This window comes from Sabethes cyaneus, chromosome 2, assembly GCF_943734655.1.
Source record: "Sabethes cyaneus chromosome 2, idSabCyanKW18_F2, whole genome shotgun sequence".
In the NCBI taxonomy this organism is placed as follows: Eukaryota; Metazoa; Arthropoda; class Insecta; order Diptera; family Culicidae; genus Sabethes; species Sabethes cyaneus.
The window spans coordinates 58260598-58284598 of record NC_071354.1 but is presented as its reverse complement, the minus strand read 5'-3'; the positions used below and the strand labels follow the sequence as shown (position 1 = coordinate 58284598).

General features: G+C 40.3%; 1 protein-coding gene across 1 annotated transcript in view; it reads left to right on the top strand.

The window, feature by feature from the left end:
- LOC128735465 (uncharacterized) overlaps positions 1-24001 on the top strand; it is a 111078-nt gene that overhangs the window by 82476 nt on the left and 4601 nt on the right. Inside the window, exons 3-5 of the mRNA XM_053829948.1 lie at positions 15992-17354; positions 17422-18527; positions 18587-18757. Coding sequence (XP_053685923.1) covers positions 15992-17354; positions 17422-18527; positions 18587-18757 — 2640 coding nt within the window. The remainder of the gene's footprint in view (positions 1-15991; positions 17355-17421; positions 18528-18586; positions 18758-24001) is intronic.

The following is a 24001-nucleotide window of genomic DNA, read 5'->3' as shown; positions in this document are numbered from 1 at the left end:
AGCTATGTAAGGGTAAACGGGGTAACAACGCCCGCCGGGGTAAAACCGCCCACCATGGTTTTACAGGGCCTTGCTCAAATTGGTGTTAAATGTTGATGACAGTCATATTACTGAATGCGTACGCAATATTTTACAATACCTTGTACAGCAATATCGTATAAACTATCGGAGAAATAAATAAAAATACATTTTTCGTTATAATCGTTTCGTTTTTTATAACTTTGTTCCCGCAGAACTTAGGGTTTATTTTATTCAAAACGTTAAAACTTTCAGTAAATCCAACCCACTTCGCTTCTCTGATCGTGTCTTCATCCGACAGTACCTAAATTAGGTAACTGTTCATGCAGTTTTGTTGAAATAAATAGTGAAATGTGTAAATCGGTCATTTGGGGGTAAAACCGCCCACAACGAACGGCGCAAGACCGTCGTGTATAATGCTAGTGCGATAAGGAGGTTTTTAAAATAATTGCATAGTTTCAACCAAAGGATCTCAGATTTACATAAAACAATATAAATGTGCTTAGTTTATAGCTGGTGGACTGTTTGGAAAAATCTAAATCGCCAATTTTCCCTGCGGGCACTATGGACATTTTCTTGTTTTCTCGGATATAGCTTTTTTTTAATAATTCCTCCCTCTTGGGACAAATAACATAGAATAAACATATTTTTTATGAAAATATAGCAAATTATCTTAGCTATGGAAAAGCAATATGTATCTGCTTTATCAATCAGAACAATTTGAAATGTCAAAAAATGACCTACCGGATCAATTGCAGGAACTTTAATACCCATATTGTTATATTTTATCTTAGATCCGCTCTAGTCCTTAAAGATTGACTCCAGGATGCCTAACCCGATCCATCTTGTTGTCTAAGGAAACTACACGGTATCAATTTCAAGACTGTCGGTACCTATATTACTGAAATTCTTCCAATACGAGTGGTTGCCGGACACTCTTTCGAACTTGCGAATCTCGGGGAACTATGTATTGTTTGATAGCAAACTGATTCAATTTGTTTAAATTAGATAAATTCATGAATCCAATGCCACCAGTTTCATTCAAATCGGTTGAATATTGTTAAAGTTATATGGTATGGCGGTTTTACCCCGTTAGTGGGCGTGTTTCACCCCGCATGGAAAAAATACTCTATTTTTTGGACGTGTTTCCAAATCGCAATAAAAAATAGAAAATCATTACAGATATTTATGTTTTTATTTTTTATATGTAGGTAATAGATCAATTGTTCATTTAAAGCAGATAAATTAGAAATTGAGCTACAACTTTTTTTTATACAGTTGGTTTTGCTTAGGCGGGCGGTCTTGCCCCGCTTACCCTTATTAACGAAGTTCTAGCAGAAAACTTAAGTCCTCAAAACAATATATTATAATAAGAGAACAGGCGTTAGAAACCAAAACATAAGCTAGAGTTCACATGTCCGAATCTCGACTGAGAGAGGCTATAAGAGTCAAAAGATTTGTAGCACTAGTCCTACAACTGTCCCGTACTCCTACAGCTGGCTGCGAAGTCTGTCGTATGAAAACAGTAGGTCACAATTCCTAAGCGGAATATAGCACCTAGGCTTTACGGTGCTTTGTAGTGCGCAAAGAAACACGTAAGTTTATTTTGCTTCTATGTCTTAAAGCAGCAAAATAAAGATTGTAAAACCATCGTTTCAAAAAATATTAATAGCAGCCACAAGCTTGGTGTGTGTAAAGGTCGTCCGTGCTTGGGATGCAAGACTATCATACGGACTACGGACAATATATGGAAAAAAATTAGCTTGAAAATTTTCGTTAAATTTCACTAGTTAACGATTAGCAAATAATCTTTTCAAGAAAGCCATCCAATTGCTTCATCGTTTATGATCAAAATCCGTAAATTGTAAATTGGAAGAACTATTAGCGTTCAAAATCTTTCCCCAAGTAGCGAACGTTGTCACAATTGAGTCGCAGCGGCTGATATGCGACAAATTTAAATGTAAAACTTCGGTTGCAGTAACCTAAAATATAACAGTTGTGTAACCGAAATAGCGCAACTTATGTAACTAAATATGGTTACATTAACAGTTACTCAATAATATTGGTTATATGGTAATATGTATAGTTACAAAATGGTTACACATAAACTGTAAATTGACTTTCAATTAATGGCAAATTAGTTATCTTGAAACTTTTATTGCATAGCGAAAACAATGCAGCAGGTTTATTATTTCAATCTATGGCTGTCAACGTCAAGCAGTAAATTTAACTGTTGAATATAGAAGAGTGTATAAATTTTGCTTGTTATTTCAACACAAATTTTAATGCAATTTCAAATTTATGGTGAAATGCATGATTCTAGCTTTGAAAAAATCACGCGCTCTTATTTAATCTAGCTTTTCGTTACTTACTTCTTTGAAAAATTGATTTTTTGTAAAACAAATATGTACAAATATAAAAATTTTAATTTTAATTTTCTGATTTTTAAATTTATTCTTAGCAATAATGAATTAGTGGAGCATTCACCTAGAAATCATTAAAAACAAATTGTTTTCGCTATCACTTAGTAAAATTCATAGCCATTTTGCCTTTGGTTTTAACTATTACACCATCGTCCTTGAAGTTTTGTATCGTTTTCGGCATATTGCATGAAATGATTTTAAGCAGACACTGTTCATAGATATCGGGAAAAGGTGTTTTTTAGTGATTCTTGTGAAAAGAAAGTGTTAATTTAATATCAAAGAATAGTTTCACTTTGAATAAAACAGTTTACCAGCAGTGTTAATCATAGAAGGTTACAATTCAGTTACATTCTAGTTGCACGTAATCTTAGCCTTCGACCTGGTTACGCTATCGGTTACGGTAACCAATATTAAATCTGTTGTGGTCTCTTATTTCTTATGTCGTCATTTCCAAGTTACACTGTAACCTATTTTCATTGCCGATTTCGTTTCGATGTAACTTGATCGTTTTGACGTTTGAGAATAATCAAAATTTGTTTATTTAATATCAATGTCTGTGCGGAGAAGATTCCCATTACCATCAATTAAGTAAATAAGCGCATTTACAAGAGCATTTTACAACCCGTGTACCAATTGTTTATCTTAACGTAAGTAAAATTCTTGAGATCTAGTTTTTGCTTAATCCGTTGTGTTTACAAGGAACAGTGAACAAGTTGTTGCGAAAATGTTACTAGCCGACTATTTTTGACTTCGTAACTACTCGTAACGGAAAATTAACTGTTTTGCGACCAGCAAGTTGATGACAGTTTGGAAAAAGGTTTCATTTGTGTCACTTGATAACTAATTGGTAACTCGTAACTGAAATGTGACTGTTTTGCGACGACCAAGTTGTTGACAGTTCGAAAAAAAGGTTTCAATTTGGTCATTTGGTAACTACCTGGTAACTTTGTGAGATTTTTGTCACTAGAAAACTAAAAAGTAACTATTTTTAATTTTATGTAACCTAACTCGTTACAAGTATCCTAAATATAACTGCTGTGCAACCTTTTTGTATTTTTTTATTTTTATGATTAGTTACAAGTGCTACTTGGGTCATTCTTTCGTGACGCTGCTGGTTTGACTCCAAATTTTGGATAGGCACCCTGCCGTAAGACGTAATTCTACGTCAAAATATTTCAATAATCCTACCATGTTATCATGTTGAAAATAATCCTAAAATCCAAATAGCAACTTCGTTAGCATGCATTTTGAGAGTTTATAACTTTGATATAGTGATCGGAATTAAATTTAATTATGCAGAAAAAAGTCATGTTCATAATTCCGATCAATCACTTTAAGGCGAAACCAAAAGTGGCTAACGTTATTGTGTTAGTGCGACAAACACTGTACTGTACATCTCATGTGTTCGTTGAAAACCTAAACGTTTATTTGAATATTGCACTAGTATTGGTAACATATGTCAAATAGCGGAGCTTGCAAACATAAACACAGCTGATCCGCAGCCAACCGCCCCGACTACGAACATCCCGAAATATGGTTTGTTTTCTTTATCAAGGCATTCCGATTTAATCAAGAATAACAGCAGCAACTGAATAATGCGTAAGATCACTAGGATGTTTAATTAACCCTTTGCATCGGAGGCCAGTTTTTGATTCCTGCGCTTGCGTTTTGTTTGTTTACCACACTCTAAGCTTATCGATGCAGCGAAAGTTGAAAGCTCTTTAAAAGCTCATTGATGTGACGAAAGTTTGATACTGTGTTGCTGCTTTTTCGAAAACCGCTAGTACAACGACATATGTGCGCAACCAAATATCTATTAACTAATTCCAAATTATACATTAGTCGCTTTTATGAACACGTAATGATCGATATGATCAGTTAAATTTATTTTCCAATAGCAATTATGTTTTGCTGAGCGCTTGTTGATATATAGCAGATCGATAAATGGAATGACAAGTTTTAGGAAATTATAACAGCACTGGAAGCACTGATTACGTGGCGAAAGCGTGCTCTGCCAATACAGATGCATTTTTAAGGTGCAAAACAATACATGCTTCGAACGGAAGCCATTTATCCAGCCATCTTTGAGCCACTTTCGGTTTCCCCTTAATGGAATAATTTCCGCAAGTTCAGCATATTTTCAGCCAGATTTGATATAGAATGGTTATATATGCTTGTATCTATTTGTTATCCTAGAATACCGAAGAAGGTAATATGTTTCCACGATGCTATGATCTTAGCAAATTAGATCGTGCGCTTAGCACTTCGGCTAAGAAAATACATTTTCATGGCGTCTTTTGCTACTGCCTGTCGAATTTAATCTGTTTTGAAGTACATGGTGCCCCAGAGGCAGTCGTTTATCAACAACTGACACATAAACACATAACTGGTCATGCTCATTTGCTACAGATTTTGGCTCAATTTTCTAAAAATTGACTATTTAGGTGGAGTGATCGGAATTAGGAGCTAGTTGCAATTATGTGCGGTCACGGTAAATAGAAGTCTCTTACTTTGTTCCTTCTTGGATTATTTTCAAGAGAGTATCAAAGCCCTCTTATTTTAAATTACAGGAAATGTCGTCCACATATTTTAATAGCTCATATAAGGAAGGTGACAGAGGATTACCCATTGCGGCTCCCTTCATTTGTTTATAGAAGTTGCCTCTAAATTCTAAATAATTGTGCTCTCTACAAAGTTGGGTCAATCTCAAGTAGCCTACTGCTACTATCCATAACTTTGGCTGAGACAAGATTTACCAAACATCGGGTTATAATCGGGCACGAACGAATGAATGAATGACACGAATGGTAACGGCCAGCGATGTATCAACTTTGCAGGTTCCCGAGCCCTGGTGATAAGACAGCACTTTCTTTTCCAGCTAAGATATCCACAAAGCCACCTGACCAATGACCATAGAACCAAATCGACCAAATTCTCATCGATGGCCGTTCTTCTTTTCGAACATCACCAACATACGCTCCCTACAGGGTACGGATATTGACTCGGATCAATACCCAATAGCAGTACCGAACAATCGACGGTGTATACCTCGCGACAAAGCCGCCCTCCTCGGTTAAGCATTCGGCAATTAAACAATCCGCGAGTTGCCGAGAACTACACACGTGTACTGGATGAAGGTCTACCTTCCTCTGTGGGGTTAAGTGCTTTGACCCTCGATGACGGATGGAGCAGGCTACGCTCAACTGTCAATGGGACTCCGCGGTTCTAGGTGAAGAGATCTCGAGAGCATTGCTGCAAGGAAGAATTTGGCCAAAAATCGACGAGCACGGAATAAGGCGACCACGATCCTGAAGAACCAAAAAACCGAGAAGGAGGACAAAGATCGTGAAGAGCAAGAACAACTATTCCGGGCTAAGAGGCACACGAATTCAACGGCAAGCAACATAAGGAAACGAAACGGAAATTAACAAACAATAACAGCGTGTCGACTCACGATCTCGATGGGACCCGGCGATAAATCAGTCAATTAAAGAATAATAGAGTCGTCGAAAAGAACCGACTCCTGCCAGAACGCAACAAAAATGACCAAAAACTGCTAGCAACTGCATTTCACTGGATAATTTCAAACATTTAAGAAGATAGGCAACTACCAGAGAAGTGGAAGGTTTGTAACGTTCTCTGTCCCCAATAGCAAGAGAAGTATAAAGCCAACTTGACAGGGGTCCGTGGTAAGGCTTGTTCGCGACAAAATCTAGACATCTCAATTTTTCAATAAAACAAATTTGCTAGAAGTTTAATCCATGACACAATTTTATATCATTTATGTATGTATCGTTAATAATTATCAAACAAATTAACCTTACTTATTTGGTCTGCATGAAAAATTGGCGAACTTTGGAGTTTATCCTCGCCATGAGGGTCAGTGCAGACTTGTTGGCAACCAATTTAGCTGCGTTTGTCTAAGATTTTCGAAATGTATCTATAGTTGTTGCTTGTTGTGTGTGCTGGGACAGCTCTCTCTTCACCAAAGCCCAATTCCGCTCGATGGGACGTAACTCTGGACAGTTAGGTGGATTCGCCTCCTTCGGTACAACATGGACTCCATTAGCATCATACCATTCCAAAATATCTTTGGCGTAGTAACAGAATGCCAAATCAGGCCAGAACAGCGAGGATACATCATGGCTGTGTGTGTAGGAACGGTAACAATCGTTTCTGCAGGCATTCTTCACGGTATATTTCCTTGTTAACCGTTCCCGTAGTGATGTAACTTTTGCTTGCTCGACCACAACTGCATATGGCCTGCCATACTAAATATTTTTTGGGGGATTTGGCTTTCTGCTTTGTCCTAAAATGCTCTGCAACGCCAGTTCGTTTCATGGCAGTGTAAAAAGACGTACCAGGAAGCTGTTATAACGCATGGAAACTTCGTTAAATATTTGCGATAAAGTTTACGAGCGCATGTTTTGCCCGTCGTATTTTGCTTATCATTACGGTTTGGCACAGTCCTCATCTTGAAAGACTTCATGCCTTGTCGTTGCTTAGAAGCGTGCACGAATGTTGGCGATATTTGTATTTTACGAGCAATGGTACGTACAGAAAGATCTGGTCTCCTCCGTAATATTTATTTTACCTTCGCATCCTTGTGGTGGTTCGTCAGATCCGTTTTAGTTCCACTTCCCTTCTTCCTAGCTGTTGTCAAGCGAATATCGAACGATTTTAAAACACTGTGAACAGTGCTTGGAGGAAATCCAAGCTTTTTGGCAAGTTTTCTTAACGAGAGATCCGGGTTTTCATTACGACCGCACACAATTGCTTTTCGCACCTGCTCTTCTTTCGACGCCATTTTACGCTGAGCGTTTGTAATATAAACAAGGGTTATATTTTCAGAAAGAACAGACATACGTCTACCACACTGCAAAATATTTCACTCATTGTTAATGTATTTCCGAAGCTGAGTGTGTTTAGGGGTGTCCAAATTTTGTCGCGAACAAGCCTTACTAAGGATCCAAGTTTCACTTTCCGACAAATCCTCCAGAAAGGTTGTAAATACTACGGGCCTATGCATCGTATTTCCGTGGATTTCAGAGCAGCATACGATACAGGTAAACACGAGCAACTATGGAAGATAAAGCATCAGAACGGATTGCCAGACAAAGTGACGCAGCTGACCAAAGCTACCCGAACGAATAATGTGCTACGTGCATGTCTCGGGGGCTGTCTCAAGTCCCTTCGAATCGAGAAGAGGGTTGCGGCAAGCAGGCTTCATTCTCGGTTTTTTGCTCAGTAGATGCTCATTTGACTGCAGCGTCTCAACGGAAAAGAATTCAAAGAAGTAGTGTAAAAGGCAATTGTAGAGCTAATTATTATCTTCATTATTGTTGAAGAAAGTATAGTTTTATCTTTTGTATTTGCGGCGCTATGTGTTTGCTACCCTGTTGGTAGCCAAATGAGCGCTCTTTTTGCTACCAACGGGGTAGCAGCCCCATAGCGCCGTAAATACAAAAGATAGAACTATACCTTCTTCGGCATAAATGTAGACAATAATTAGTTCTACAATTGCCTTTTACACTGCTTTTTCGAATTCTTTTCCGTTGAGGCGCTGCAGTCAAATGAGCATCTACTGAGCAAAAAACTGAAAATAAAGCCTGGCGGCAAGGAGATGGACTCTCTTGTATCTTATTCAACAATGCTATTGAAGGTATGATCTAGCGTGCGAGCGTCGAAACGAGAGCAACTATCTTCAGCAAATGTCAACTTCTAGCTTTCACAGACGACCACAACATCATTACCAGAAACTTTGGGACGGCAATGGTCATCTATGCAAGTCTAAAAGCGGAAGTTAAAAAGATTGGGTTACGAACCAATGCATCGAAAACTAAATCTACGATAGGAAAAGGCTCAACATTCGCTTCACACGGACAGTGACTAATGACTATTGATCTCTGGTCACCGCTGACAATAATACGAACAAGGAGATGCAACGAAGTATATATGCTAGTAGTGAAGCCTGCTTTTTATCTCCACATGAGCCACGGGCTATAGGCACTATTCGGAGAGGTTTCCATCGTGCCCCTGGTGAATGCTGGAATATTACGATGGGCTGGCCACGTCGCAAGGATGCCGGACTGCTGTGCAGTGAAATCCGTTTTCTTCAAGAACCCCACCGACACCAGGACTAGGGGGACCAAACGTGCTAGATGGCTCAACCAAGTTGAAACCGACTTCTTGTGTCGAGATGGTGAATCTTTGAAGCAACAATTTATTTGTTATTTACCACTGAAGCTGAAGCTTTTAGACAGACCTCACAGATCGAATAAGGCTTTTATTGGACTTTTGTTATTGGATTATACATTCCAAACGAAAAGCGTTCAATTGATCTACATTTCAAACACGAAAGAAAACATGGTTTTACCTTTTATAAACAAATCCACAATAAAAAGAAAAACGGGAAGTCGAAAGATTAGGCCATTTTGAAGCGCTTATAGATTATGTGCCTTCAATTCGTTTTCGGTTGGACGGCTGGCAATGCTTAAAAGTTGTACAATTTGTACGATATGAAATGAAGCTATGCATTCTTACAGTGTAAATATCAATAAAAATGTACATTCACCAGCATAGATCTGTGTTACTTCAATACATATTGCATAATACATATTGCAGTATCCTGCTGTGCTGTATCAACTTTTACCTCTTCTCATGAGTCTTGACGCAGAATTTTCCTTGGTTTAGTGTTTTATCTTACAAAATATGCTTACAAAGTATAATTTTCCGAACGTCAATAGGCAGATCAACCCCGGTACGTTCGATTGTGCACCTTTTTGCGCTTTTTCCTGCACCATTGTTTGTTTTCTGTAAATGTTCTATCTGTCTAAAGGTGTCGTATAAACAACGTTCCGGTGTCTCATCTCGATAGAGCCATTGGTATGGATTGCAGCTCCAATCATCGTACGTATTCCTTTGGCATTTGTGTAACATTCTATAGCACGCCAACAATGCAGGTTCAGCTCATCCTTTATGCACTCTATAGAAATACGATTGGAAGTAGTATCATTGAGCAAACACTCTAGCAGCCGCACGGTAGTGCAATATGTAAGTACCTACGTGGCAGAAGAGAACGAATGAATTCAAAAATAACATTTTCTGCTCAATTTGAATCTTATTGTTATTGGTGATTAAGTTTCCAAAACCGTTCTTTTCCCTTAACATGTCGACGGTATCATCCCACCGTACATTCGAACTATATGTTAGCAACTAATGTTCAAAAGCAAAGACATGGCAACATAATCCTATTTGCGAACGCGCTGCTTTATAGCGTAATTTAGCTCGGCAGCAAATCCCTTACCAATATACTGAGAACAACGTTGTGCCGTGTTTCGGACCTGCATTTGTGAGAAAACGGCGCTGCGACGGCGGCGGCCAGTACGGCACTAGCAGCAGATGTCCGCCCCGTGGTCTGTCCGAACGATTTGAAGATGGTTTGCGATTTAGCCGGAGCTGTCATTACGGGTTGCATTACACCGAAGCCAGAAGGTATTGTATCGAACAGTACTTGCAGAGCACCAAGTGCATGATAAAGTAAGCGGTCGACGGAGGCAAGCTCGAACGTGCTGCCGACCGCTTCATGCGCCATATGGTTGCACAGAGTTAGGTATGTTTTGCGTTGGAGTCGACAGTTGATTCGAGCGGCTGCAGCAATGCTAACCCAGTCAGATGCAAGTAGTCTTTTGTTCTTTTCGGTAAATCCATGCTCGATTAAGTCTTCATTGTACGGACACACGGGCTCCAGTAAGCAAAAGGAATACGTAATGACGGCGGATGATCGAGAGAGATGTGCTGTCGATTGCTTGAGTCTCTTCGATTTCGTCTAGTACCTAGTGCTGAATTATCAATAAAGTCCATAATTCGTACTCTCCGACACAGACAGGTTGCGTCAATTTGTTATACCTTTTTTGAACAAGGACCATAATCGGCACCGATCGTCGGTCTAAGTGCCTCTTGTTTGATGCAACTCTTTTGGTAAGTGGAAGGTGCATGATTGAACGGAACCAATTTCGTGCATCCGAGTACACTCTTCTTCTAGGAACATTGGCTCGATGATGGAATAGCACTTTACGTCGATGGATGGCGGAGAATTGCGATATGTAACTAAAATTGCACTCAACTACATTGTTGCTGAATCTTGTACTACTCTAAATAAGGTAGGTACATATTCGCAAAGTTGCCCACTCTTGACAAATTGCCCGCAGGTTAATTTGCAAAACTGCAGCATGAAGAGTTACTTGAACATTGGCTGGCTAACATGTCGTGAAAAGTTGAGTTTATGTTTATGACCTGCTGTTTTGGGTCGTACGAAATATTAAGCTAGGAATTTTACGCGAGATCAATCTTTTCATTTCATTTTTATTTATTTATCCATCTGGCCAAGTAGGCCTCCATGAATTTATTTGGATGGGGAAAAGCCTTTTTGAAAAGATCTAACATAGACTCTCGAAAAGGCATAAAAACCCCATCTTCTTTTGAACGTTTACAATAAGTGTTTGCATATATCACAAGGTTCACAGACAACACTGGTAATGGAAAAGTCAAAATATAAATAACATTTATTGAAAACTTCACACATCGCCCTTACGGGTTCGTTCTGTCCATATTCAGTGCGCTGGTATTGTAGTCTTAAAAATTCCCATGATCTCAGGCAGGTTTCTGGGCGGAATGTTAATGCAAATTTGTGCAAGGATAAAAAAGGAATCGATCTCGCCTGTCAGTAATTTTCCCACAAAAACTACTCTACATATGTCTCTTCGTTTAGCTAGGGTATCCATATCTAGCAAACGACAGCGTTCAACGTATGGCGGTAATTCTATTGGGTTTCGCCACGGTAAGCTTCTCAGTGCATAACGCAGAAATCTTGATTGAATTGCTTCAATCCTGTTTGACCAAACAGCTGTGTATGGACTCCAAACAGCGGCTGACGTTTCCAGTATGGAACGAACAAGGGCAAAATACAGTGCTCGTAAACAATATGGGTCAGTAAATCCTTTGGCAACTCTAATAATAAAACCCAAGTTTCTATTCGCCTGACCAATTATATGAGAATACTGGTCTCTAAAGGTCATTTGAGTGTCTAAGAGTACGCCTAAGTCTCTAACTACCGTTACTCTGTTAACTGTCTCTTCAGAAATAGCGTAATTCCATTGAATTGGATTTTTTCTACGTGAAAATGAGATCACTGCGCACTTAGCCACGCTCAGGATCAGCAGATTTTGAGCACACCAATCGTCGAAATCGTTGAGATGTTGCTGTAGCTCGATACAATCAGCCGTCGAGCGTACACCACAGTAAAGTTTAAGATCGTCAGCATAGATAAGAAAACTGATGGTATTACATAGCAGACGTCGTTAAAAAATAATGAAAATAGTAATGGCCCCAGATTACTCCCTTGTGGTACGCCCGAGCGGTTGGTAAAACTTTGTGATTCATGGCTTCCAATTTTTACAGATAGGGTTCGACCAATAAGGTACGATTTTAACCATTGTACTATAGCGGGTGATGCACCAAGTCGCTCAATTTTTGCCAATAGAATAGAGTGGTCTACACTGTCAAATGCCGCTTTTATATCTGTGTACAGGGTATCTACTTGAGCTCCTGTTTCCATTAACCTAAGGCAATGCGATGTGAACTGTACTAATTCATTGTTGTCGATCTCCCTGAGTAAAACCCATGTTGGCTAGATGAGATATACGCTTTGGCCACTCGAAACAGTACGTTGCTTACAAAAAAATTCGAAGAGCTTGGAACCCGCGCATAGGGAAGTAATTCCACGATAATTTGCTATATTTTGTTTATCATCGTTCTCTTTGCACTTCTCATTTGCAAAGGACCAGAAATGTTTCGAATTTCGCTTTAAATTTGATTGGGTACGTAACACATGTCTGAAGTAAAGATATCCATTATAAGCCCTATAGTTATTACTAGCAAAAACAAACTCTCGCTTTGTCAGGGGGCCGCACCGATTAGTATAATTGCGAAGCGCTGCTGCTCTCAGGCGCTTTAGTTCTCGCAAACTCATTTGGTAGAAAATTAGACGCTTTTTCGCCTGAAGTGATAGAAATCATAAGTTTGTCTCACTAATAGGAATTTTGGATAATATTGTAAGATATCAGGAAATTGTCAACGATTAAAATCAACCCGTTGAATAAAACCGTGCACGTTTCTGTTGTTATATTAAAACATAAAGTGCGTCATCGCTCATAAAACTGCTATATTACATTGAATCGAATCGGTATCTTCGGCGCTTATATTCCAAGTAATAAGTGCGCCAAAGACACTGAAACATTTTATTTCAAAATAGCTTCTTTTGAGCGATTACGCATTTTTGAAAGTAAATTTTTTCTTGAAGTCAGCAATACTTATTTCAATTTAGTGTCGACGGTCCGTTATCGATCTTGCGCCGAACAAATTAAGGTCCTTCAGTACTGTCGATCCAGGGTTGCCGTTGCTAAACGTGCATCATCCTCGACAGCGCCCATCTTTCTGGTGCGTGATCTGCCCCGAAGTCTACGACCTCTTCCTGTTTCTCTGCTAAAAATAGTCCATTTTCCATTTAACGACCAAGTATATATTGTAAAGCTCAGAGGGGTTGTGCACAAGACACGACCGCATATATAGATGACGCAGGACTACGTAAGCCTCTTGGTAGTGATAGTAGCATGTATCCATGCTTGTAATCATTCGTTTCTTCATGTATACATGCTGTACGCAACATATATATATATATGCTACATGCGTTGTATGTAACATTTATCAAAGTAGTAACATTGCATACGTGCAATCCTCAAAAGATTTCAGAGTTATTTCAATGTGCATGGGGAAACAATTTAACAAAATCAAGAACACAAACTATTGCTTTCCTGCTACCTTACAGAAATTGAAGATTGTTTTTATTACCCATGGTTACTCACGTTGAAGGGATTTTACCAATTCAATCCTATTTTATCAACAGCACATCTTTTCACTACATTTCTAATAAAACGGCAAGCATGCGTATTCATACAGAGTCATATTATAACCGAACACTACAGCTGTAACACGTTTTTCCAACACAGATATCAAATTCGCCTAGATTCAATCGTCTCGCAGTAAAGAATTTGCGATCTGTTGGGACAGCGAACTTATGACATTTTTTCTGGCACACTTCCCTAACACAGACATCAAATTGGACTAGGTTTAATCGCGTTCGTTAGAAATCTGTTGGCATGAGGGGCTTTGTTACTCTCTCTGGCGTACTTCCCAAGCAAGGATTTCAAAATGGTCTAGGTTTAATCGCGGTGTTAAGAAATCTTGTTGAAACTTCGTCACTTGTTGAGGTAACTTCGTCACTTGTTTTGGCTTACTTCCCAAGCACAGATATCAAATTGGTATAGGTTTAGATTATCCTAAAGAATCTTCCAACCAATCACGAAGCGAGAATTCTGGTAAAACATAGGTTCATCATTTTCAATTTTTCAATAGTTCAACATCAAGAATCCATACTTTTCTTCATTTGGGCCAATTCGTAGAAGATTTTCCAATCGATTGGTGTAAGAATATTGAAAATCGTTCGGAAAACCGCTGAGGGTAGTGCTCAAAACCTGTCATTTTTCGTGACGCTCGCATTTTTCAATTTTTTGGAATGACACCCTATTTCAAAACTTGCCGTAAGACGTAGTCCTACGTCAAAAACCTCCTGACCACGTGGCCAGCAGGCAGTTTTGTAGCGGTCACCAGGATGTTCTGATGAAGCTCATAGTTTTATTAGCGGTTTCACGAAATTGGTCATGAAAACTTAATTTGTTACTTGGGAAGTCTCAATCTTGTTACTTCCCATTTTAAAAAAGCTAAAGGCGTCTTCCACTGTTCTACGGTTTTATTCCGATGATATCGACGTCATCGGTAAAACCAAGAAGCATGAGAGATTTCATGATGATAGTCTCGTTCTTTTTCTTGTTTGATTTTCGTATTGCAACCACTAAGGCAATGTTGAACAGCAAGTTAGAGAGTGCATCCCCTTGCTTCAGTCCATCCGACGTCACGGAAGCAGCTGAGCTCTCATCCGCTATTCTGACGCATGATGTATACCTATTCAATGTCGCGCTAATCAGCATAACTAGTTTCGTGAAACTCGTATTCTACTTGCCATAGCTCATTTCGTTTGACCGAATCGTATGCCGCTTTAAAGCCCACAAACAGACGATGAATTAGCAAGTTGTACTTCCGGTACTTGTCTAGTAATTGACGCAGGGTGAACATCTGATTCGTGTAATCCAGTGTGTGAACGATCTGCAGCAAGAGTATCCAACTCGTAGCCTTCGCAAATAACCTCGATATCATTACTAGAAACCTTGGGATGGCGGAGGCTAGGGTTACAAATCAATGCGTCGAAATCCAAATATATGGTAGGAAGAGGCTCCAGAAAATATAACGTTTACCTCGCACGAACAGTGACTATTGACGGCGATGAACTGGAAGTGGTTGATGAATTTGTATTTTTGGGATCTCTGGTCACCGCCAAAAATAATACGAGTAGAGAGGTTCAACGACGCATTCAAGCTAGAAATCGAGCCTACTTTTCCCTCCGCAAGACGTTTCAATTAACACCGCACAAGGCTGACGATGTATAAAACGCTAATCAGACCGGTAGCCCTCTGTGGACTTGAGACAACAACTTTGCTTATGGAAGACATACGGGTACTTGCCGTATTGGAACGAAAGGTATTGCGGACTATTTTTCGCGGAGTACAAACGGATAGCATAGAGTGGCGTAGGCGTACGAACCACGAGTTGCAGCTTGCAGGCACTACTTGGAGAGGTTCCCATCGTACACCTGGCGAAAGTTGGGAGACTACAATGGGAAGGCCACGTCGCAAGGATGCCGGACGACTGTGCTGAGAAATCCTTTCTTTTCAATAACCTCACCGGCACCAGAAATTGGCAACGAGTAGCCCAGGACCACGTACAATGGAGATGAATTTTTGATACGGCAAAAGCCATCTCGGATCTCGGTTGGTAAAGTAATAGACTAATCTGATATTTTAGACACAAATTGCCTCTTCCTCCATCTACTGTAGATAACCACCGACCGAGAAGTTTAAATCTAACTTGTTTTTACTGGCAAGACGACGACACTATGCAGGCCCTTACGACTTGCAAGGTACTACACGTGACGTTGTTCGTCTGTCAGCGTGTTAGCCGCGATTCTCAGCGCGGGTTTTCGGGGAAAGGCCCCGTTGCTTCCAATAACCACTTCCAAATTCGTTTTACTTTTTCGCTTCACTTTTTGCACTCCAAACATTTATACGACTACGAAATTTGTAATCTAGAAAGGCACAAATCTTCCATACTATTGAGGGGAACGTTCTGCTCGGGCCACAAATTGCAATAGTTAGATTTATTTATATATTTATTTATTTATTCAATTATTTATATATTTATTTATTTACACAATAATTATCAGTCACTTAACGCGAATTAGATAACGAATTATTCGTAAGTTTAACCTAAAACCATAGTGAGTAACACTAATTTGTGCAATATTTCTTCTTCCCTTTCAGTGTTTACATGGGGACGAAAAATGGGCAAGAAGTTCGATCTACTGCGACGCGGTAGTGACGCCCATAAACTTTCGGCAGCAGCGCCTTCTCCGACACATACGCCAAGCTGTGTGTCCATTTTTAACACCGACACGATCAAAAAGGGTAAAACGATACCGCTGAAAGCCTACCAACCGAACAATGATCCTTTGGTGAAGCTAAATAACGAGCGTTCGTCCGGAACGTTCAAAAACTTTTTCTATCGAATGGGATCCACCGGAATGCTGAATCATCGATCGAGTCAAGTTCAGAAACAGCTACAGCAACAAACGCAGAAGCAAGAACCGCCACAGCAGCAATCGAATCAACAAACTCCATCACCTCAACGTACTGGTTATCCGGCAAAAAATAAAGTAGACAACCACTCTGTGCTCTACCGAAGCAGCTCCACGAGCCAGCTGAACTCTTCTTCCTACATCAAGTGTGACGATCCAACCGAAGGTATAAATCTGGTCAACAGCAATCACAAGAATGCAGCTAGCAGTACAAATCTCAACCTATCACCCATCAACCACGCAAATTCGAAACAATCACCGTCAGCCAAATCATCCAGCTGCGACGACATCGCAAGAGTAGCCGCTACACAGGATCAGTTATCTAAGAAAAATCACTTTCCGTACGCCTTTCTCCGATCCAAGTTGTCCGTCTTGCCCGAGGAAAATGGTGGCTCCGTAATAAACTACAATCGAATACGAGAAAATTTACTACGATCCGGAAACCGCGGTTCGGTCATCAGTCTACGGTCCGAGTTGGACAACATCTCTATAACAGATTCGCAGTTGAACATTTCCGATCATGGAGAAACGTTTCTTTCGGGACATGATTCCAAGTCATTGATAGTTTGCGATCTGGATGCTGTGTCTAGCAACACCACGATGAAAACATTAAACGACGAGCAAAGCTACGTCGGTAACTACCAAAGATTGAGCAGTTGTCTCAGCAGCAATGAGTCCGGTTACGATAGTGATGGCCGGCATGCCGAGGATAAGATAGACGAAAACGGATCCAACTCGGCAGCGAACAGCCTGACACTGCAGCATGGCTCGGCAAGCGTGGATTCATATGCCGATGCCATTCGCAACAAAGATCAATCGTACATGTTTGGAAGTCGACGGCGGCTGTCCTCCACGAGCTCGATCACCTCCGTACAGAATATGGATTGCAGTGCGATACGACGACGATTTCGGCAAATAAAGCTGGAAAAACAGCGACCTGACGAAGTGATTGGTATCGAACTAACACCGCAGACTGTTGGCATGGACGAAGGAGACTGCGAAACGAGATACCTGGTGACGGAGATCGACCCGGAAGGAATTGCCTACAGGTGAATATTTTTGTCCAGTAAAAAGTGTTATCAGTACATAATTGATGGTAATTTTTTTTTTCAACAGAGACGGGCGCCTGCGGATTGGCGATGAGATTGTCAACGTAAACGGGCACCATTTACGTGGTCTGCAATCTCCCAGTACGGTACAACGCATACTATCGACATTCGTTAACAATATTGTAGACCTTGTCATTGCGCATGACGAGCTAACTACGTTCAACACCGACCTGCACCGGAAAATCAAGATTGACGCCAGCGCAAGCAAGCATATCAGCGAGCTGGAGGTCAATAGTAGTAATACCGGAGCGGACGGATCCATCACAACCAATGGCAATAACCCGAAGCAGCAGCCTAGCCTAGTGCCGGGATGCATGACACTGATCAATTGTTCAACGCCAAACGCGAGCGGACGCATCAAGCAGCAGCCGTCATCGAAAGCAACTTTCCCATTGACGCCAATCAGTGCACCGACGGATTACGTTCCGGTGTATGCAAATCGGATCTCGATTTCCAATACCATCTGTGACGATGAGAAGTGGCAAATGTTGAGTAGACAGCGTAGTGAAGCGCTGGCTCGAAATGGCTACTCACAAATCCTTGGCGCGAAACGAGTGATCAAAGATAGTGATGAAGATATCACGATCGTTACGCGTGGGGCTCCAGATGGTGGTCAGCCAAGTGAAGCAGGACTTCACACGCTTTATCGTCCAGTTTCCCAAGGTAACCTCAGTCGTCATTCGTCCATTGCCCATTTGGCTGAAAATAACGACAATGATCAAGATAACGTTCATGCTGGTCCGGCCCGTCCAGTCACGATGATTGAGGTAATTTCTGACACCATCCGGCGGAATGTGCCCTTCGGTAGCATTAGTAAAAGTAATCGACAGGCGAACCTTGACTACCGGTCGATCAAAATTAAGAAGGCGGAGGACATTCCAAAGACTGTGCAGAGGATCCGACTGAAATCTTGCAATGACACAAGCATGGTAATTAGTTCGGATACGGGACACGACGCCACCGATTGCTCGAGTGCACACACAAACGACGAAGGCACGCTTCAGCGGTCTAGAACGGAGCATAACATTAATGGTCGAGACGAGTTGGATGGAACGAAGTCCGAATCCGGTGTGAGGATTCTGATTAACGACGAAGGGTCGTCTTATATTGAGGGTACTGTCGCAAACAGATTTTGGTTTTTCGTACTGTTCTAATTTACTTTTTTCGAGCAGGAATTCACAAATGCTCTTACCTGACGGTTACTTACTATAAAGGTTCTGGTATGAAGTCACTTGGTTTCAGCATCGTCGGCGGAAGGGATTCTCCCAAAGGAAATATGGGTATTTACGTGAAAACGGTGTTTCCTAGCGGACAGGCTGCACTTGATGGTAACCTCATAGCTGGTAAGTAACACAGTCTGGATCAAAGAAGGGGCTAAGTAATTGGAATGTAGATACAAAAATACTGTTTGTACATACCTTCTCCAAGAGAACATTACAGTCTTGATCATTGATGCCACTCTTTTGAGGAGCTTTGTTTGGTCAATCAAAGCTCTTTCGTGGCCTTGGCGATCAGGAGCTGCTTTGTTTTGACCACGAAATTATTGGAGTTAATCCTCCGTTTGAGATTCGCCCCAATTTTTCTATCGGTTCCAGCTGGGAGATGTTGGGAGGGATGGAGGTCTTTGGTTCAACACTTATCGTCAGTCGGTTCATCTCTTCCAGTAATCTCAGTAATTAACATATTGGTCCGAAGCCAGTTTCGGTCAAAAGATCACGTCTCAAGAAAATCACCAAGTGCCGTCTTTTGGTAACGAGGGGGGGGGACAGTTCAGTCCGCGTCATTAAGCAATGAAGTATGGCATCCGTAGACTTACCCCACTGTCCCTTACTTACTCAGTTGGCTTGCCGTTCTAAAACAAAGCCTGATGGACAAAGTTTCTCCAATTTACTCGGTTGTGGGTAACTGTTTTGGTGAGCATGTTGATTACCATTCAAAGAGGAGTTCCTTAAGAATCGGCGAATCTTTACAGCAACTTGAAATGCGTTGATGCCAGACTAATTTATTTGAAGATTTTATACATCGTTTTATCTTTTTTTTTCCTACCTTGGGTATGAACAGCACCTTGACTTTCCGACAGCTCGCCGGCTTACTTCCCAACGTATAGCTGGCACGTAAGAGGTTAATGAGCTTAGTTATTATAACATCGCTCGCTTTTTGTAAGAAGATGGGTTGGATGCTGTCCGGATCTGGAGACTTCATTGATTCAAAAGAGTTGAGCGTCCAGTTGATTAAAGCCTACGTAAGTAGTCGGTGTGCAGGTAGAACCGAGTCGTTTGACTCGGTTCTACCTGCACACTACATCTTGCTCCTGCCCGTCGACGTCGCGTCCTGTGGTCACTGTCGAACCGGAAGTAAGATTGAGACTACCATGTTCTGTTTATTTATTTATTTACTATTCGGTGAGGCTTTCAACCGTTGGTTGGCTCGCCCCCAAAAATACTATGTTTTGTTTTCATTATTATGGTTTTTGGCCAACGTTTTTTGGAGTCGCACAACCTCAAGCAGAGTCTGGAAGCACTCGCAAAACTTGACTCTAGACTTGCTTTAGGCCTTGCAATGCTCTGCGTTGTAATTGGTGAGAGATACCCTGTAGGCCTCCTAATTGAACGTGATCTTAGATCTGTTAATATTTAGCTTCTTGACGAAGGCTGCTGAACGTTTCATTGCACCAAGGCACGCCACGGTAAACTGTCCGTGTAATTAGCGAACAGTTCGCGGTAAAAGTATCTATGATCCTGCTTTGTTGATTATTAGCAGCAACAACCGGTTAGGTAGAAGTTCCGATAATTACCCAAACCACAGACAAACAGACATAACACTCATTTTCCATTCTTCGTACCGATAAAACCGTCATTTCAAATTTGTGCTTAGTTGGGAATGTCTCCGTTTTGGTCAAAGTGGCGCTTTTTGACGAAAGAAGGGGAATCCCCCATAAAAAATACTTGCTACTTCGAGGGATACCCATGTTGCTATTTGATATTTGGGAATGTCGATCATAGATGGTGCTAGTGTTCAGGCTAAATGTGAGGTACGATAATTTTTGTTGATTTTTCTTCCAAGAGTTATGTCTGTTTGTCTGTGCCCAAACGTTCCCTGAAAGAATACCATTTAATTTCTTTGGGTTTCTGCGTAGCTCTCCTAAGATAGTTTGCCTCGATATCAAAAAGTAATATGCCAATACACTCAAGTCTTTTATTACACGGTTTGTTTTTTTTCGATTACTCAAGAACGGTACAATTGAGGGACCATTTTCAAACTACGTGACGAATGTCGGGCCTCTCCCAAATGTATTGAGATATAAATGAATGGTCCCTAAGTTGCCCTGTTCTTAATAATCGTAAAAACAAACCGTGTAAAAAAAAGTACTTGAGTGTAGTCTGATAAATTAAGTTAATTAGAGACATTCCAATTTTAATTTTCCCAGCTATGGAAGTGCTAAACAGAGTGAGGTCTAGGACCTCATCTCTGATAGCATTAACAAAATTGCGGACGCTCCTTACATTGCATACATTGACATTGTTGTAGTATCCGTCAGTGTAAGTCACTGTTAACCGAACCTTTCGGACGACAGAGCAACAACAACCGATAAAGTCTACGTTTGTCCAAAAACTGACTTTTTGCTTCGAGCATAATATAACATGCCCCAGTATGTGTAAGTCTCATATTGAACGATTTCTTGATTTCTCTCTGTTTCCCTCATCGTTCGTACGATGAATTCTCGCAACACATGCGAGAGACTTTCAGTTACACTGAAGCAAATAATTCAGTTTCATCAGATTTATTTTTACGTTGATTCATCTAACTCGGTACATTCCCTAAATTCACCCTCTTTTCTACTCCATTGAAAAATTATCTTAAAAAATTTCATTATCATCATCGTTGTCATTTTCGTCATCATCGCTATAATTTACGTCATCACCATCATTATTCTCGTTATTAACGGGAAACTAGCAGTCATTACGTTTTCGTCAGAGAGCTCAATTTCGGAAGCAGTTTTTGGACCCAAAAGCGGAGTTCTGATTGTAAAAATCTAAATACTGCATTCTTCTTGCCAAACTGAACACAGCGAATAGATTTTCATGAACAGAATTTGTGTTTCAAACAAAAAAACTGCTTTTGAAATTGGCAGAATCGATGACTGCTAATTTCACCTTAACATTATTATATTTGTCATTACTATCATTTTTGTCATACCTATCATTTTCATAATTAGTTATCATCATTTTCGTCATTTCCGTCTTTCTCGTCATTTTCATCATCTTCATCGTATTCGTCATCACCTTCGTTATATTCGTCATTGTAATAAATTTGCTTCCATTACAATTTTCATCATTACCATCGATTTTGTCATTGCCATCTTAATTTCCGTAGTTTCCATCATTATTCCCATTTTTATTTTCATCGTTTCCATCATCGTTTTCGTCATTTCCATCAGCATTTTCATCATGACCATTTTCATTTTCGTTATCATCATCATTTTCCTCATTATTTTGATTTTTGTCAATTCCATCGTTATTTTCGTCACTACCAACATCGTTTTTTGACATTACCATCATAATTTTTTCATCACCATCTTTAATTTCATCATTCTCGTCACCACCTTCATCGTATTCATCACCTTTAATTCGTCATTATCATCTTCGTTACCATTAAAATTCTGGTCTTTACCGTTTCCGTTTTTGTCGTTTCCATCTTCATTTTCGTCATTATCATCATCATTTCCGTCACTACCATCATTATTTTCATCATCATTTTCGTCATTTCTATCATCATTTTCGTTAACACATTTTATCGTATTCGTCATCCCCTTCATCATCTTCGTAAATATAATCATCATTTTCGTCATTTCAATCATCATATTCGACATCGCCTTCATCGTATTCGTCATCACTTTCATTATATTCGTCATTATCAACTTTATTCTCGTCATTATCATTTCCGTCAATTCCATAATCATTTGCAACATTTTCGTTTCCATTACAATTTTCGTTATTACCATCATTACCATATTCATCATCTCCATCATTTTCATAATTATAATCATTTTCAACATTCCATTATAATTTTCATTTTCTTTATCGCCATTTCCATTTCTATTTTCGATATCATCGTTTTCGCTACAAACTCATGCCACAATGTGTTGTGAAAATCAAGCTTTAGTTACCAATATCTAAATTACACTGTATTTCGTCCTTTTCATTTCGATACTCAGAAAAAAATTGGCAAAAAGACGCACACAACCAAGAAAGTTCCTCTCAATGGAGCTATCGCACACAAGCGATTCAAACGCACACGAGCGATTTTCAACAGCCCTCCCAGAGGCGTTCAATATACGCATACCAACGTATTTCAATAAAGTAAGACGCGCCCAAGCGAATTACTATAAGTCCCGCTCAGAGGAGATATCGCACTCAAGCGATTCAAACGCACACGAGCGTTTTTAATAGCCCCCCCAGAGGCGTTCAATATACGCATACCAACGTATTTCAATAAAGTAAGACGCGCCCAAGCGAATTACTATAAGTCCCGCTCAGAGGAGATATCGCAACCAAGCGATTCAAACGCACACGAGCGTTTTTAATAGCCCTCCCAGAGGCGTTCAATCTACGCATACCAGCGTATTTCAATAAATTATTCTGCCTTCTCAGAGGCGCACGAAGCATGCGTACACAAACCAAACAGACGCGCACAAACGTCTTTCGTTCCGTTTCAAACAGGCGTTTGCCAGACGCCACCAATTATTCACTGAATAATTTAACCAGAAACTATACTCACTCTTTGGGAGCATTTTCCTTCTGCGCCAATGTAGTATCCGTCAGTGTAAGTCACTGTTAACCGAACCTTTCGGACGACAGAGCAACAACAACCGATAAAGTCTACGTTTGTCCAAAAACTGACTTTTTGCTTCGAGCATAATATAACATGCCCCAGTATGTGTAAGTCTCATATTGAACGATTTCTTGATTTCTCTCTGTTTCCCTCATCGTTCGTACGATGAATTCTCGCAACACATGCGAGAGACTTTCAGTTACACTGAAGCAAATAATTCAGTTTCATCAGATTTATTTTTACGTTGATTCATCTAACTCGGTACATTCCCTACAATTGTTAGCAGTAAAGTATTCAATGTTGTTACATTCGTGCTGCGCCGTGGTAGATGTTGGTATCGCAGCCAATCAGGAATGGCACGATGATGTCATGATCCCAAGATTCTTCCTTCCTCTTCTGTTGGGTACCCTTACCACTGCGTCCATTATTTTGAACTACTGTGGTATGTCCCGTTTTATTATTGTACTATACGCTTCAGGCTTACCTATCACTTATTGGGGAATTGACAGGCTGGTAGCTGGAGCGAGACATGTCCCAATCAGGGATGACTAGGTTTATGAACCTAGTACCCTGATCGGCGACGCCAACCAAATCTCCTCTTTTTGAGATACTGCAGTCTGCGTACTATTTGTGCTCCACAATTGCAGAGCAAGTGTTCCGAGGTTAAATATCATCTTGTACAAAACCGAGATTCCGAAGATGATATTCACTCGGACAATGTCCTGTCGCAAGACCGGTAAGCTTGCTGAGATCTC